At 52.6% G+C, this 16,786-nt stretch overlaps 3 protein-coding genes across 3 annotated transcripts; 2 read left to right on the top strand and 1 right to left on the bottom strand.

The window, feature by feature from the left end:
* Positions 1–3,493: 3,493 nt before the first annotated feature.
* PG998_000219 (uncharacterized protein) lies at positions 3,494–7,341 on the bottom strand (the record flags this gene model as incomplete). The annotated part of the gene is made up of 4 exons (XM_066867037.1): positions 3,494–4,458; positions 4,697–6,414; positions 6,472–6,946; positions 7,239–7,341. 4 exons carry the CDS (start codon positions 7,339–7,341, stop codon positions 3,494–3,496), a joined length of 3,261 nt encoding a protein of 1,086 aa, XP_066735452.1.
* Positions 7,342–9,262: 1,921 nt separating this feature from the next.
* PG998_000218 (Lysine methyltransferase) lies at positions 9,263–10,849 on the top strand (the record flags this gene model as incomplete). The annotated part of the gene is made up of 4 exons (XM_066867036.1): positions 9,263–10,004; positions 10,096–10,222; positions 10,289–10,593; positions 10,692–10,849. 4 exons carry the CDS (start codon positions 9,263–9,265, stop codon positions 10,847–10,849), a joined length of 1,332 nt encoding a protein of 443 aa, XP_066735451.1.
* A 547-nt stretch (positions 10,850–11,396) lies between these two features.
* On the top strand, positions 11,397–13,303 carry PG998_000217 (phenylalanyl-tRNA synthetase alpha chain; the record flags this gene model as incomplete). Its single annotated transcript, XM_066867035.1, has 6 exons — positions 11,397–12,021; positions 12,087–12,168; positions 12,221–12,287; positions 12,347–12,819; positions 12,885–12,902; positions 13,030–13,303. 6 exons carry the CDS (start codon positions 11,397–11,399, stop codon positions 13,301–13,303), a joined length of 1,539 nt encoding a protein of 512 aa, XP_066735450.1.
* Between the last annotated feature and the right edge of the window lie 3,483 nt (positions 13,304–16,786).

Genomic DNA, 16,786 nt, shown 5'->3' with positions numbered 1-16,786 from the left:
ACCAATCACAGAATGGCCGTGCCTGTTGCTTCAGCCTAGGCGAGATTATTTGATTGATTCCCAGGATACTGCTAATAATATGTAGAATTGATTGATTGATTGATCGATTGACTGACTGATTGAACTCGTCTGTGCGCCTTAAGGTTCTCACATTGCATTTGTTTTGGATCAGCCCTCGCTTACAGTATTCCTGCCATTCGTTACCACGAGACCCCAGAGTTCTGACAGGACCAGAGACAAGAGGCAAACAAACATGCAGTTCTCGGAGCCGGGGGCTTGGACGCTGTCTCAAGCCCAGCCAACCAACATCACCAGACGCCATGAGCAGCTCTAGTCTGTCTGCTACGGCTTACATATGCGGGAACAGCTCATTCCTCTTGTTAGCGTGTCCTGTATCATGGGCAACGAGGAAACAGGGCAGCTTCTGCATCTACACACACTCTCTCTATCTTTCTCTCCGTCGTCCGAACGTCGTAATGTTGTTACGCGCTCAGCTAGGGGGAGCAGGTTTCAAACAGTTCGTCCTGTCAACGCTAGCTTTGTAATTAGCTCAAGTGGAGGAGAACGGCTTCAACGGACATGAACACGTCGGTGGAAACGGCGCGAAAGTGGGCATCGGCAATTCCAGAGAGCAGGTGGCAGAGGCAACAGCATGTAAGTAAAGGTAATGTCGCTATGCATGCAGACAGCTGCAGTGAAGTGTGAACACCTCCGCACTTTGGCAGCCGGCTTCCATGCCCTCCTATCTCCCGGCCGCCCATGATTGGCTTGTTACGTCCTCACATCACATTCATAAAATTAAAATGCATGTACCTTGCATATCGCTACCATCAAGAAGAGCTGCTACTAGTTGGAGTCTCCTCTGCAAAGAAGATCCGGGCTCCTTTCGAATTTTGTTTGCTGTTGTCACACTCACCACAAAGGGTATGCGAATGGGACGGGAGTCCGTCGACGGCTTTGACTTTCCTGTCAGCACCCAGGATAGAGTTACATGAAAGGGATGACAGCCCAAAACAGTTCGCCCATGCGCCTCAAACTCGAAAGGGGACCCCGGACCTTGGGGGTGAGGCAGAGGCGGACAGAATAGGCTCGGGGTTGCCAACTCTAAGATGCTTCGTGTTGTAGTTCGTAACGCGGCTGCTCGCACACGTGAGTGACAAGGCAATCCTAATAACATCAAGGAACTTAAAATCATCGCACTTAGGAACAAACGCGCAGGCAGGGACTGTCCTGCAACATGTGTATTAAAACACCAACTTGCAGCACTATATCGATCGATTTGGGGACTTCCTCTTCGTCAGTGCTCGCTCATGCGCCATCGAAGCGGGAGGCGCAATCTTACTTCGGAGAAATGTTGAGAGAGGGGCGATGGCCTTATGGCAAAACATAGGCGTATCATCCTGGTCTCCCACGAGATTAATGTTGCATTGGACTACCAGAGAAAGCCGATCACAATGGGGCCCTTTTGTGTGTGCTGGTTATTTGGGGCGCACACTCAATTCGAGGAAGCCAAGTTGGTTTGGAAGTGTTTTTGGCCGCTATGTAGGGAAGACCTGGTAGTGTTAAGACCTTGAGGCGTGTAAGTGTAAGTCAGGCACCTAGCAGGAAGGCTATCCTGGATGCGCCAGCCACTATGGCCCTTGATTCTTTTACTAGCACACCGCCGAGGACTGAAGCGCTTACTTGGTGTGGCTCGTTACCAATCAGTCAGTTCCTCCTCCTTGCTCCTCCCTCCCCAATCTCCCTAGGGCAGAAAACCACTTTGCGGCACATCCATTGCCGGTGCTCAATGACATCAGCGCTTCTCCGCTTCTTTTCTTTTTCTGGGTGTGTTTTTCGGGATCCGATCGGGCTGCGGCATCTCCATAGCGACGGAACCACGTCCTGGTCTGGGCTGGAAACGAACTGGGATGGAATGATCTCCCGGAGCAAACCTGACGAGATTTTGTTCAATTTCATGGAACCATACATGGCATCACCTAGGTTCGATTCTGTAAGGCAATCTTCAGTGTCGAATAGCCTCATTCACCGGTGACGGGATTCTGCCTGTTTCACAAATGAGCTCATGCTACCTAGCTTTTTCACCGCAACCTGCCGTCCCCATACGATAGATTTTTCTCGCGTTTGACAAGGATGCACCCAGAGTATGTAGGCGTCGGCGATGCAGGCATTGGAGGGGTGGGTGTCAGTCCAGACCGTCAAAAGGGCCAACCTAAAAAGCATGTGAACTGCTGTGTAAGCTATACGATGCAGCTATCGTGGCCCCAGTCAACAGGATTGGCTTGCTCTCTTCCTTCATTGGCACATGCTTCGTTCATGCACTTGGCCGCCGCTGCGCTCGGCCGAGAGATTCGGTGCTACCTGCGTCAGAATATCGTGGCGGGCGACCGCCGACACATGTTGCCTGCCGACACTTGGTCTGGTGTTGACTCACATCAATGGGCTACGAGAAGGAATCATTACCGCCCGTTTTCCCTTGAGCGATGCATCCTGAACGTAGGGATACTCTGGCTTACATCACTGGGTACGATCCGCCATCGTGCCATTGACTGCCAGCGAAGAACGACTTACAGTGGGTGTCAGGTGACTCATAGCATGATATCGCCATGGTTTTCCTCCCAGGCTCCTGGGGTTATGTCGCCTGAATATGTTCATATCTTCCCTGGCTACGGGGTATCGTGGCAGTCAGGGGACACCCTACCTGAGGGGCAATGCGAAAAGCCCATGACTTGGCTGCGTGCGAGATGATATTGAAGATATGCGTACACTGCGGCATTGCTGGGTTCGGACGACAGCTTCTGCTATACAAGCCCAATTACCCCCCTCACATGCTGAACTACCTGATTCTTACTTATACAGTCGTCCCGGAGATGGGAGGGGAATGACGGTTGCTGTCGTGACACGTGCCACTGCGCTGGGTTGGATATCGGGTCCTTCGTTACCAAGTAGGTAAAGGGTACGGGGGTGAAGCAGACATCCCGAGCTTGGAAACAAGAAACTGCACAGGAATGCATGTCCTTCTCATGTGTCTCCCTACCAGGTGCTATCAGGGAAGAAGATACCAGCATGCGCGCAGTCACTACACCACGCCCACAGCTTGCTGCTGTGTTGCCATGTGCTGAATGCCATTGAGTCCCCATCGTGTCTGCATTTGGTTTTGTTTCTAACGCGACTAGGACACAGCTTTACTTGTCACAATGATGGAAGATACCCATGAGAGTTAAGTTGCGAGATTCCTCTTATAGAATATTACCGACGCAGTTATCGTGATGTGGTATGAGGAAACAGAGTGCTTGGTCTTCATCACTTAAATGGACCTCTTCTAGTATGGAAGTCGTCAAGCACGGGTCTCCTATTCACTCATATAGTCAGCCATCCTCACAACGCCAGTGCATTCATTATACGTATAAGGGAAGCCAGCTACTAGGCCGCCTTCCTGTGCTGAATGCTTCTATTCCCACCACCCATGTGATATCTTCACCTCCCGGACGGGTCACGCACAGTCCTCCGCCCCTTTTGACCACGCAGAGTCAGTGTCGGTGACGGGAGCATAGTCTTCTTGCCAAATTTCCTTCAGTAAATTCCAGAGGTCTTTCTCAAGGTATTCCAGCATAAGAATCTGTTCAGAGGCATCCAGATCTTGCTTCTTGGCCTGGAAGTCGTTAATTATCATCCGATGGCATGTTTCAAGCTCCTCGATGGATGCACAGAGCCTGCACGACGTATGCCCTGGCACCCCATCCCCATCTCCATCGATCCACTCACAGAACCTGCTGTTGTCCAGCATAATGAGGTGCTGGAACATATAGTTGATTGTATCTTGGCCAAGACCAAAGTTAACAAACGGTCCAGTTTCGAAAGGAGTTTCAGAATCTATGTACCAGCCAACTTGAACACCCACGGGCGGGATACGAGGCAGGGGGTAGTCTCTCTGTGGTATCATCCACCATCCTAAAGGTGCAGTGAGGAACCCTAATACAGATATTCGCATGCATAGATACGACCTATACTTTTGGGGTTTGGGTTCATGCATTTCGATGTGCCACTTTAACCTGTCGACGGCCTCGTGCAAGTACTGGCGTGCCTCTTGATCAACGGAGTGTGGGCAGCTCAGTCGTGGATGAACCAGAGCAGCGCAGCTGGCAAGTTGTTCACGTTTGGTGTCACGGGTATTGGAGTATGGAAGATTGCCGGACCTGATAGGAGCCTTGCATATTAACCACGCCAGCCGGGCTTCGGGGCTGGGAGACATTGCTGCCTTGTAAAGGCTCACTGTCGGATCGCCAAAACGTTTCATGACTCTCTTCGCCTGATCGCGAGGATTCGTAACCCCAGCGATTACTCCAAAGAGAAACAATAGATAGAGTACTCTAGGGAATCTCCCAACATTCTCGAGGATATAGTCCCAGTGACCTGCCTCCATCAATTCGTCCCAGAAGGTCCAATCAGGAGGAAGGCCTGTATCCCCCCCAATAAGGCGTTGTCCGAGTTATCTCCCGATGATCAAGCGTCACGATCTTCGACCGCAGCCTATCCAACGCTTGTCGAGTAACTGAGGTGTACGATTCCCATAGCCTGCGCATAATGCTTAGAATCCATTGCAATCGTATTTCCGTTAGGCTCAATCCGACGAGGGATTTTCTTCTACCGGAGGAAGGCGCGGAAAGAAGAAGAGCCATTTGGCCGCTGTACAAACGGCTCAAGACCTGATCAGATGAAGTTTGCGATAAATCCAAGACCTTGGCATTTTCCGGGTCATGGACAAAGTCGTATGCAGACCGATGTACCCATGCGATCTTTCTTGACTCATACTTTAGTACCTTCGGATACTCAACTGCACAGGTCTGACGCTCACGAGTAAAAGATGTAGAGTTTTCGACCCTGAGCCAAACATGTTCAGGATCCCATTCCTCTTGGCGTAAAATGGCGTAGGTTTGTATTCGATTTTCGGGAAGTTGAAGGATTTCTAGCAGCCCCATGCTTTGGGCTCTAACCTGAGATTCCGTTTTTTCGCATGCCTCTTCAAAGCTGTCCATGGAGCGTAAAGCGTTCGGGGCCATGGAGGCGGTGAAGTTTGCGATCGTCAAAAATGCCTCGGGGAAGGTGACCTGGGGATAGTGATGCCCAAGAAGATGTTCCTCAGCAATTTTCATTGCTCCGAAGTAAAAGGCAAGGGATCTCACGTGGAACTTCTCGACTCTGGTCAGCATAGATCTGAACAGGTCATCCAAGTCTTGGGGTATGTCTTTGATGCGTTCCAAAAGGATGTCCGTAGCATCACCAGCCTCTACACCTCGTATCACGGACTGTATCACCACTACCAGCCACAGGAATACGCCCTCTGCACTTTGAGCAAGGCTCTCATGTAGCATTATTCCCCGATCCCACACCGGATCAAACGAAGCTTCTTCCAGCTTCAACCTGGCGTATCGAGTAAGGTCGGATAGGTTCAAATCTTGTAGGCGTAGTGTCTTACACGAAGAGAGTCTGCTGCTTAGTTGAACTTCGGGGCGGCTCGAGACGCAGAACTTCACGTTCTCATGATCCTGTAGCTTATATAGAAGGCCGACGAGCTCGCTATAGTTTCCGGTGAATTCGTCTAAACCATCGACGAAAACGCAAAACCGATTCTCTCCCATGATATTGACGATTTCATGGAATGCCCTGATAAGCGATTTCTCAGTCCAAGTATGGATCATGGAAGATTCGATAGCCATGCGTCTCATAAGAGCTTCGATGCATTCCGTACGCTTGCTACAGATCTGGTAGAGCAAGCTTCGGAGCAGGCCCGCCACACTCTGCTGTAAAGCAGTGCCGGCACGCCAGAAAAAGTGTGAGAGTATTTGCCTTCTTCCTTGGCCGCCACACCAATGGTCGAGTGCATTCTGCGTACGAGAGTCGTCGATAAGACGTGCCATCAAGGTGCTTTTCCCCGAGCCCGCTTTGCCGTTGATCCAGTATACACCATTATCGTGTCGAAGCCATCCTGTCAGACTGTCCCATGGCGTCCAGGTCGTCGTGTAGGAATGTAAAGGATACTGTTGTGTGAAAGAGGAAATGACACCTTCTGAATCATTGAAGATCCATTCTAGCGTGCCGTTCTCAGCATCCTTGATGAGACTTTGCCGTTCCAAGATTTCTGGATAGAAAAGGGTTTGAAGGAACATCTTCACGTTGGCTGCAGCTCGTGTTTCCTTGTAGTGACTCTGAGCTTGACCTATTAATTCGCCGTGTCGTTCTGATGCTCTTCTATCAGACTGGGCGAAGCGGTCTTTAATCGCCGTGTCTGTCTGATCCAGATGCCTCGTGATTTGCTTTGTCGATTCTTTGACACGCTCCTCAGTGGCCAAGTTGATTTCTGCTAGTCTGTCGAGGATCTTCTGGATTTCCTGTTTCTGGCTGTCTGATAGACGCCTACAACGGGTCTTAGTAAGTACTCGAGAACTGAACTAGTTTGAACATTAAAAGTACCAGATGTGAAACTGAAGTATTTCATGTAATCCTTCCTTCTTTGCCGACAAGGACTTCTCTAATTTCTCGACTCTACGGCGGTCCTTGATAGCACGGAAGAAATTCTTAGCCGTACTTGGGTTCTTTCCGGCCCGGCGCATTTCCTCTAATAGTCGAAGTAGCTCGACTGACTCCTGTTGGCATTTTGTAGTCCATTCTCTTATACGACGGGGGGTAGAATTGGGTGGTTGAGTAGCCGCCACGAGCCCGTCCCGCATAGCGCAGAGGTCTCGTACAGAGGTCTCCAATTCCCTGTTGTAATCGGTCGCCGACTCTGCATTATCGCGGATTTGTCGGCATAGCGCAGTCGCTTTCACAGCTACGTCGAAGAATTGCAACGCTGCTGCAGCTACACCGACAGCAGCCACTGATTCCATTGCGAGTTCGGTAACGGCATCGATTGGAACTCTGAGGACGAAGAAAACGTCGCAACATTCTAGGATTGGGAAGACGGAAATGTCAGACTGCGGGGGCCACACACCACTAGCCAGGATACCAAAAAGGCCTCCCAGAAAGCCCGACAGTCAACCTCATATCGGGCACCGAAGCAACTCCACTTATGCGGCATCCAATCACATAAGTTAAGAAACACTCTCAAGGTCAACATAGCCAGCCGAGCGTCTTGGGGCTGGTGAAAATCCGCAGATCCGTACTCGATTCCAGCAGCTGCTGATCCGGTCTTCTGGTTTGATCTGGGGCATTGAGAAGCATGGAATACCTATCCGTACCTAGTCGATTCAGTCCATCGAGAATTTCTTGGTCACTTGCACCCTCGCGGACCCCGAGCTCCTCGTAGTAGTTGCGATGGACATTGAACCGTGTCACATCCATGTTTTGGAGACTTTAGGAGGGTTAATAATGGGAGAGGGTAAGACTTCGGTCTTGGAGTTGCTCGAGCGTTTGTGACGTTTCTGTGTTCGAGTATTATAGATGCAGACTCAATATTAAACAGAGCTTCAGGGGACCAGTTCGACTCGTGTTCATATAAGCTCTGCTTAGTGAGGCGTCATCGCTGAGAGCTAGGATCTGCGTGTTGAGACAAATGGTATATACGCTCACAATGGTTGGTTATGTGCGCCTCACTGCTGTCTCATGAGTTGTAGCCTCCAGATAGGCGCTCGTTACGGATATAGTAATACCGTTGTCCTTCTGGTCAAGGAGGGAAGTCTGAGGTCATAAGGCAGACATGCAGCGTTGTTACTTCCACACGTGTGGACGTCTACTATCCCTTTCGGACTGAGACCTGGGCGAAAGACATGATCGACTCTGGGTTGCTTCAAGCATAGAGAAGCCATCTCTACTGTACGGCTAACGAATGGCGGTCCAAGGGATAGATGTCCAGCTTTGTTGTGCTTTGGCATCTTCGGCATACCCCGTGAGTTCACAGCAAGTGATGCAAGTTGATGTCGAGAAATAGGGAGTATCGCGCCCACCCGATCGACGGATTCAAGATGCCTCAAGATGTGGTTTCGATATGATGTGAATGATCAAGTTTTAACTCCGACATGTCACCAATCGGGAGGATCTGCGCAAACCAGGGAGCCGAAACGGATAAGTAAAGATGTTTCAAGTCACCCTCACGTTGGACGAGCTGAAAACCCCACCATCTTAGTCTGACTCGCGAGCCCTGCACAGAAGCACCACCTAAACCAACTGTCATCTCATGTACCTATAGCGACCCGACTACTACTGTATATTAACACCAAACCTACATACAAAAAGTTCAGTCAACGTCGCGCGGGAAACAGTTTCCGTGCCTCCCGTCTGTTTGCTAATTAATTAATCAGTGCACATCACCCGTCGAAAGCCCCATTGTTCCTCTTTGCCGGCATTAGTCTTGGCGATCCGGAACTATCTTGGCCAGTAAGAGCTCGTGTCGCTCGCGGCATCTGCCATCTATAAATATTGACTACCTGAGATGTCGTCACCGAAATACTACTCTTTTTTCCCCAAGAGATTGCCACGCGTCTCCTCGTCTATCCCTTCACCTTGGCCAGCCGCGGCGAAGGGTTGAGGACAGAAATCTGCTACATAGACTCGGGATTCAGCTAACCCTTCTGGACCTGTGACAAGTCTGACACAAGGGGGTCTTGCGCGCGCCGTGCTAGCATCTCCAAGAACCGTGGGTCCCTGTCTTTGGACGGACAGACGGACGACGTGCCAAGCGTCTGAGGCATTGGTCGCCCGGGCCTTTTACTTGCTGAACCGTCCGCTGTGTTAGATGTTTCCAGGGCTTAGCTTCGTCGCCTACGCGGACCTCGGGAGCCGGTGCCAAACCCCCAAGCCGAAATACAGCATACATACCAACCTGGCTGGAGTGGTGACTGGCTGATCTGCGCCACGTTCAATTAGGGCCCTGGGTTGATCCCCCTTGATGGCGATTGGTGCTGCTTTTTTCGTAACGCGGAGGCGGGGTGCCTTGTTCCTGAGTGCATGGGGTGGGGATATTCCCGGGTAGCATGTTTGGCGAACTAACATGCAGTTCTAGGCCCCAAGCGGCTTGCGGCGAAGCAGCCAGGTAGGCAGGCAACTTGTCATCAACAATCTTACATATGTACTGTGCCGCCTGCTGCCCACGTTTCGCGCCCGTCGATCAATTTTCTGGTTTATTATATTCACTCTGGCATACCTAGGCCATAAGTCAAACTTCGCGTGTTCTTGATATTGTTTGTTTCTAGTGCAGTATATATACGGGCATATATATACACGTAATAAAGGCGACCTGGCTGGCTACGGTAGCTTCTTCGTCAACATGGGGCCATTACACCTAGCATTACTATTTCCCGCCTTGGGACTCGCCAAGGAGCCTCTCTCGCACCTGCCGGATTTCGGTTCGTGCAAATCGTCCTCCCTGCTGGGAGCCGGCATCTTGGGACATGAACCCGCCTGCTCGCCCCAGGGCGCAGTGCTGGAGGACGCCAACCAGACGGTGCTGGCGGCGGCGAGCTGGCGGCACACGACGAAATGCGCGGCGAGCGAGAACAAGGAGTTCTGCGCGTACGTGAGCCCCGAGTTCGCGATGGGGCGGGGCATCATGATGCTCACGACGCCGCAGCGGGCGGCCGAGGTCGAGGCGTCGCGCATCTTCACGCAGCCCGAGATCTACACATCCATGACGGACCTCAACGCCGAGACCAGCGACCGGTGGAAGGTCGAGGCGGTGCCGGGCAAGGGCATGGGCCTGATCGCGACGCGCAACCTGCAGGTCGGCGACCACATCATGAGCACGACGCCGTCGGCCATGATCGACTACGACGTCTTCTACGAGCTGCAGCCCGGCGACATCCACCGCATGCAGGGCGACGCCATTGCTCACCTGCCCGAGCGCCACCGCAACATCTTCCTCAATCTTTCCACCCACGACGGCGCCGAGGACTACAACTCGCGCGTCAACAAGATCATCCTCACCAACGCCTTTGACATTGATAACACGGGCGTCGTGACCAAGCAGGCCGAAGAGGACCGCGAGTCGTGGTACACCGTCTTTCCCGAAAGTAAGCCTACCTCATCCTCAGCTCCAGAGGACACCAAAACCATGGCCGTGTAGGCAACCATCCTATAAGAATTGGCTGACCCTTTTACTAGTCTCCCGCATGAACCATGATTGTCGGGCTAACGCCGACTACTACTTTGACGTGACTACGTTCACTCACAACATCCACGCCGTGCGACCCATCGCCGCGGGCGAGGAGATCACCGTCTCGTACATCGAGTAAGCATTGCGTACCCCTCCTCCTACCTACTTCCCAGCCATTAACCAACCCTTGGTGGGAAATAGCCCCGTGCAGTCGCGCGCCGAGCGTCTGCAGCGCCTCAACACATCGTGGCACTTCCCCTGCTCGTGCAGCCTGTGCGCGCAGAACGAGCACGCGACGGCGGCGTCGGACGCACGCATCGCGCAGATCGAGGAGCTGCGCGCCCAGTTCCGCGACTACGAGCCGACCTCGCAGGCGACGCCCGCCATGGGCGAGCTCATGGTCTCGCTGTACGAGCAGGAGCGGCTCTGGTCGTCCATGTACGAGGCCTACACGTACGCGGCGCTCGAGTACAACGGGGCCGGGGAGCCCTGGCTCGCGTCCAAATGTAAGAACATGTCCACATCCCGATCTGTGTTATAATTGTGCTCTCCTGCCTTCGGTCTCTCGTTCTTCGAAATTATTTGCTGATACGAACACCCACAGATGCGCGACTGGCTATCCAGCACGGCCTGGCTGCCGGCGGCCCGAAGGACTCGGATGTCATCGCGATGAAGGATCTCGTTAGGGATCCTTGGGCCCACTGGAGCTGGATGCTGAGGACTAAGAGGAGAATGAACTGGCACTCGAACGTGGAGGCGTAGAAAAGGGTCTACGCTACGAACGGGGCATCGGCGCATTGTTTTGTCACGATTGCTTTTACATGTCCTCGGAGGTAGACATGCTACGGTGTTATTCGGCGTTAGTCCTCTTAGGATCTGTTGTATGTGTTGGATTGTACAGGACCAAGGCGTTATTGTCAAGAAAACTCGACTTATGGATGACTCTTGTATTCAAATGAACTTACCGAGGAATGCATGCGTCTTCTGCGACTATGCTGCTAATGAATGTAGCCCTGGTGGTATCGATAAGAGCTTGTAAGCGGCTAAGTGCATAATTCGAGGGGTCCCGGGCGGAAAAATGTGTGGTTGTGGAAGGTGGGCTGCGCGAAGTCGGGCTCCAGTTGCCCCTCCATTTGAAAGGCAATTGGGTCAACGCCCGAGTGAGTCAAACAATTGACAGTGAGAGCCAGAAAGAGTCAATCACCACCACGTCGTCGCTTCTCCGACTCGAACAAACTCCACCACCTTTTTCCCCGACCAACTGACCGACTGACCGACCGACCGAACAATTGGGAAGGAAAAAAAAACCATGGCGCCGGCGGCTAATGTTACTACCGAGGACCTCATCCCCGAGGTCCTCCAGGCCCTGGACAAGAGCGGCGAGATCTCCTCGTCCGATGCCTTCCCCGCCGTCCCCTTCGAGAAGATGAAGGCGGCGCTCGACCGCCTGGCCTCGCGCGCCATGGTGACGTACAAGCAGGTCGACGTGGAGGAGGCGGTGCTCGAGCCCGAGGCCGAGACCATCGTCAGCCACGGCAGCCACGAGGCCCGGGTCTTCGAGGCGGTGCACAAGGCGCTGGGCGGCCTGTCGATCCAGGACCTCGAGGCGGCCATCGGCGACAAGACGGTGACCAAGATGGGCCAGGGCAAGGCCTTCAAGGAGAAGTGGATCAAGAAGGACGGCGACAAGCTCGTCGCCCTGACCGACACCATCGCCGACGTCACCCGCGACCAGCTGCGCGTCATCCAGGAGACCAAGACCCACGAGCCCAAGATCGTCACCGACCTCAAGAAGCGCAAGCTCCTCCGCCTGCAGAAGACCTTCTCCTTCCGGATAGCCAAGGGCGAGAAGTTCGCCCTCGAGATGATCGTCGAGGAGACGGACCTGACGGCCGAGATGCTGGCCTCTGGCTCGTGGAAGACGGCTACTTTCAGTGAGTGGGCGATGCTTCAGGATGCTGGTGGAAGGAGCGGGAAGCTTACATGATTCACCTTCTAGAACCCTACAACTTCGAGGCCCTTGGCGCGGATCAGCACGCCGGAGCCCTGCACCCCCTGGGTAAGGTGCGCGGAGAGTTCAGGTTAGCCAATTCCGAATGCAACCTAGAAGGAGTACTTGCTAATCAGTTTCAGACAAATCTTCTTCGAGATGGGCTTCGCCGAGATGCCTACGAGCTCGTTCGTCGAGTCGGGCTTCTGGGTATGCAACTAAACACCCCCTTGATGGCCTGTTATATTTGCTGACCTAAGCCTGTATAGAACTTCGACACACTCTTTGTGCCCCAGCAACATCCTGCTCGTGATTTGCAAGACACCTTCTATATTTCAGATCCCAAGTCGGCAGCCCGACCTGGCCCCGAAGACGCGGATGACAAGCGCAACTACGCAGAGTACTTCGAGAACGTGCGGGAGGTCCACGAGAAGGGCAAATACGGCTCAATCGGCTACCGCTACCCCTGGGACGAGGAGGAGTCGCTCCGTCTTGTCCTGCGAACACACACCACCTCCGTCTCGGCGGCTATGCTGTACAAGCTGGCGTCGGAAAGCAGGAATGGCCAGTCGCCGCCAGTCCGGTACTTCTCTATCGACCGAGTCTTCAGAAACGAGTCGGTGGACGCTACTCACTTGTGCGAGTTCCATCAGGTAGAAGGTGTGATCGGTGACTACGGTCTGACATTAGGTGGCCTGATGGAGTTCTTGCAGATCTTCTTCGGAAAGATGGGCGTTACTGGGTAAGTATCTGCCTCGATTCCTCCGCTATCTTGACCTATGTGCAATTGCTAACGAATTACAACAGTCTTAAATTCAAGCCTGCGTAAGTCTGCATGGGAGCATCACCTCCAACCCTGCACCAACTTCCCCCTATGTCTGAACTCGGGGGCTTGAAGAAGTGCACTGACATCTGAATTGCCGATGAATGTTTTCGCTAACATCACTCATAGCTACAACCCTTATACCGAGCCCAGTATGGAGATCTTCTGCTTCCACAAGGGCCTGAACAAGCTCATCGAGATCGGTAACAGTGGTATGTTCCGTCCCGAGATGCTGGAAGCCATGGGCCTGCCCAGCGACTACAAGGTCTACGGTTTCGGTCTCAGTCTCGAGCGGCCTACTATGATCAAGTACGGCATTTCCAACATCCGTGAACTGCTGGGTCATGGTGTCCACCTGAACGCCATCGAGAAGAGCGCCGCGGTGCGGTTGGACAAGGACTAGAGTGCGTTGCCAAAGAATAAGAAGAATAAATGAAATGAAACGAAAACATCTAGCCCCCCAACATCGCTTTACAGGTTTCTCCAGCGCCCGGTCGCTGTTGTCCGTCAGATCTAGGTAGAGTAGATTTGTTGGCTTGTGGAGTGAGCGCACCTATTGCCATCTGGTCCGAACTAAAGAGAAAGAACAAGCTCATAGATGAAAAGAGATACCCTGAGATGGCACGGTTGTGTATTTAGCTACGTGATTGTGCGATTGGCGGTGTTGTTGTTATTGTCCTAGGTCAATGGCGTATGGTGATGGCAGCCAGTGCAAAGCTGTCGACTTCTTCTGGCTATTTGCCCTGCCTCCTCCAGGCCAGAATGTCAAGGCAGTCAGTCTGCTTCTTCCTGATGGAGAGTTGGAAGGCAATCTTGTGGGATCTGTATGCCGGATCGGGAACCAATGCCGTGTGTAGATAGGGGGTAAGGCTAGGGAATCTCTAAGATTGGGACCAAGAGACTAGCTTGCCTACCTCGCCAGGATCGAGCACGCTCTTCTTGGGAAGGGATATAATAATTCGCAGAGGTGGTTTTTCGAATAGTTTGTAAATATTAGATTACCTGACCCGATTCGGTCGTTGATGCTTCGGGTCGGGTCCTGTTTGACTGTCCGTCTTCTCTCCACCATGGTCACCTGGTCATGCTGGGTATTCCATTGCAAAGTACCACTCCTGCGGTCGCTGCATAATCAGGAAGCCGAATACCTGCCGCCTAACCTTTCATCCGTCACCGTAAAGGGGAAAGCCTCAAAGACGGCTATGGGCTTACTTGCTTGCTTTGCCGTTTGTTCAGCCGGCAGGGGATCATGCCAACAGACGAGCTACCCACTACCTCCACTCGGAGGTTGATGTGCGTTCTGCCAGTTGAAGTAGCGAATTTAAAAGGCGGGATAACGTTTTATATTCCAGAAGGGTTTGGTTTATGGATGACAACCAAGGGACGGGTTATGCTATGCATCACTTGATCCCTGGGAGGCGATCCTGGAAGAGCGAGGCGGTATATCATAAGAATAGGGCTGACACTGAGCAAAATACAATGAGACTAGACGCTGCAATTGCGATACGTTTCTATGAGAAGGGAACACTGTGCATACATCTAGGTGTGCGTTATCAGTTATCTTATTCATTCTACGATGTCAGTAGCTTTTTGTTTACACATTATAGTTGGCTATTAATACAAAGATTCTCATTGGATGTGTCATCTCAATCTAGGCACTAGTGGTTTAGTGGTAAAATCCATCGTTGCCATCGATGGGCCCCGCGTTCGATTCGCGGCTAGTGCAATACCGAATTTCTTTTTTGCATCAATTGTGCAATACTTGGATTCTTTTTGGCCGCTGTTTTCATTTCGGCTACTGACTTGTTCGTTTATTTGTTCCTGGTAGTCTTTGTATTCTGATGCATATGTCAAAACCTCGGGCGGGTCTCTCGCCACGGTGGAATGAACACATAACCGTCTGTCCCTAGACATTGATACAGCGATTGATCTGTCTGCGACAAAAGGTACAGGAGCGCAATGGGCCATGCCACGTAGTACACGCGCGGTGGTGTGCTCTCGGAAGAAAGAGATCGGGGTAACACATCAGCTCGAAGCTAAGGCGCTGGCTTCGGAACATTGTGACGATCTTGCCCTGTGCAGTGCCCGCCCGGGGCCCTGCGGGTGCGACGCTGTGACACCGAGGAGCCCAGTCCAATGTTCCATTTCAGCTGCTGTGTTCTCTCGAGAGAGCAGGAAGCGCTGAAGTGTGTCTTGCAACAGAAAATGGCCAGCCCACTTTCCCAGCTGGCTGGCTGGCTGGCTGACTGACCCATTTTCGATAGACACAGGCGGATGGCCGCAGGGACATCGACGGGCTTGCGCGTAGAGGGGTCGAGAGCCTTACCACGCGATCGATGCTCCCCTAGCATTTCAAGATGACGCCGTTACGTACTGTATTGGTGTGCATCTACTGACTACATACATACATATCACCCATCGGCGGATCGCTGTGCGGGTAACGCCTGCCGATACCCAGGAGCGCTCCCGACGGGGAGGCAGGCTGTGTGCAGCGCGCGGCGCTTGGCCCGCATCGATAATGTTGCTACTCGGTACTAGAATGCTAATAAAAGATTGACCGTTGGCATATATTGTGGGTAGTTGAGATCGAGCCGAGAGTTATCCCAGCCTGACAGCCGCAGTCAGCAGCAGTGCAACAGGGGTCTGGTGCCTGGGTCCTTTGCGAGTGAGATTGGAGACGCCTTGTTTTCTTTCTTCATGTATGTCATAGCATGTAGGATCGAGGCGTACGCGTCTTCCCTCTCATGCCCTACGGAGCATGCATCTCGCTCGCGCGCATACATGCAGCCGGCCAGCCAGCCCCCAATGTCCGCCGGGTGGGCTTTTGGGAAGAAGGTGGGAACGCCGCGACGACGGGGGTTTACTGTACTGCATTGTCGGACTGTAGATCCTGACATATTCCCTCGGTGCTATCTACGGACGTGGCGATGGCACCTCGGCACCTCTTCCTTAGTGCGCCTCAGTAGGGCTTCTTCATCTACAAAGCCGCTTGGCCGCTGTCTTTAGCTGCTCGTGGCCCAACCCGTTTTCGGCCGTGATGACTTGAGGCTCCAGCAGTTCCACTTCAGTAGGTTTGATGTGGAGGGGATCTCTATCTCTCTCGAACACTGGTCTGGTCCGGTGGCCGAACCGAGGTCGATGCTTGCCATTGCCCGGCTCTCGGGGGAATCGACGAGGAGCGAGTAGGAGTGGTTGGCGGGCTCGATTGGTGGGAGGGCTATTACTAGTACTCCTGATCGTCTTGGAATGAAACAAATACATACGTGTAGGCCCAGTGGATGGTGGGAAATATTCCAATGATTCATGATTCACACTGCACCGCTGCATGTTTTCGCCGGCTTCTGCACGCACGCCGCAGGCGCAGCTAGTACCCAATTTGAATCGAGTCGCATAGCCGGTCTCTGCTATTGGACGGCAGGTTCGATAATAAGAGATTCAGCACATTGATGGGTAGGCGGCCTACCCGTCTGTCTAAGGTAAATTTGATAGCGGGTGATTGGGCCTGTGGCGTCCAACGAGTCTTTCTTTCTTTTCTTTTTCCTTTCTCTAGTCTGCGACGTTGAGTTGTTCTTCAACTACTTGCTTGCTTGCTAGCTACTACTAGCTTCTTCACAAATCGGCTGCCTGCTGCTGCTTCATATCTTTTTGCTTTTTCTTTTCTTTTCAATTCAAGTTTTCCCCCATGATATTAGTCGAATGGTCACCAATCAGATCGACGCCCCTTGCCTCGCTTGCGAGAGGGGTGGGGCTCCTTTATTTTCAAAGTTTACCTTTACCGACTGGTTCCGTGGCCGATCAATCAGAACCCACGATGCCAGTCCCCCTTTCATCCGCACATCCCTTGAGCAACAATAACAACACGCCGAAGAGGACAGACGCTCTTATGAGC

The sequence above is a fragment of the Apiospora kogelbergensis genome (assembly GCF_038363985.1).
Source record: "Apiospora kogelbergensis strain CBS 113332 chromosome Unknown utg000001l_segment0_segment0, whole genome shotgun sequence".
NCBI classification, from domain to species: Eukaryota; Fungi; Ascomycota; class Sordariomycetes; order Amphisphaeriales; family Apiosporaceae; genus Apiospora; species Apiospora kogelbergensis.
This window is presented reverse-complemented; position numbering and strand designations above follow the sequence as displayed.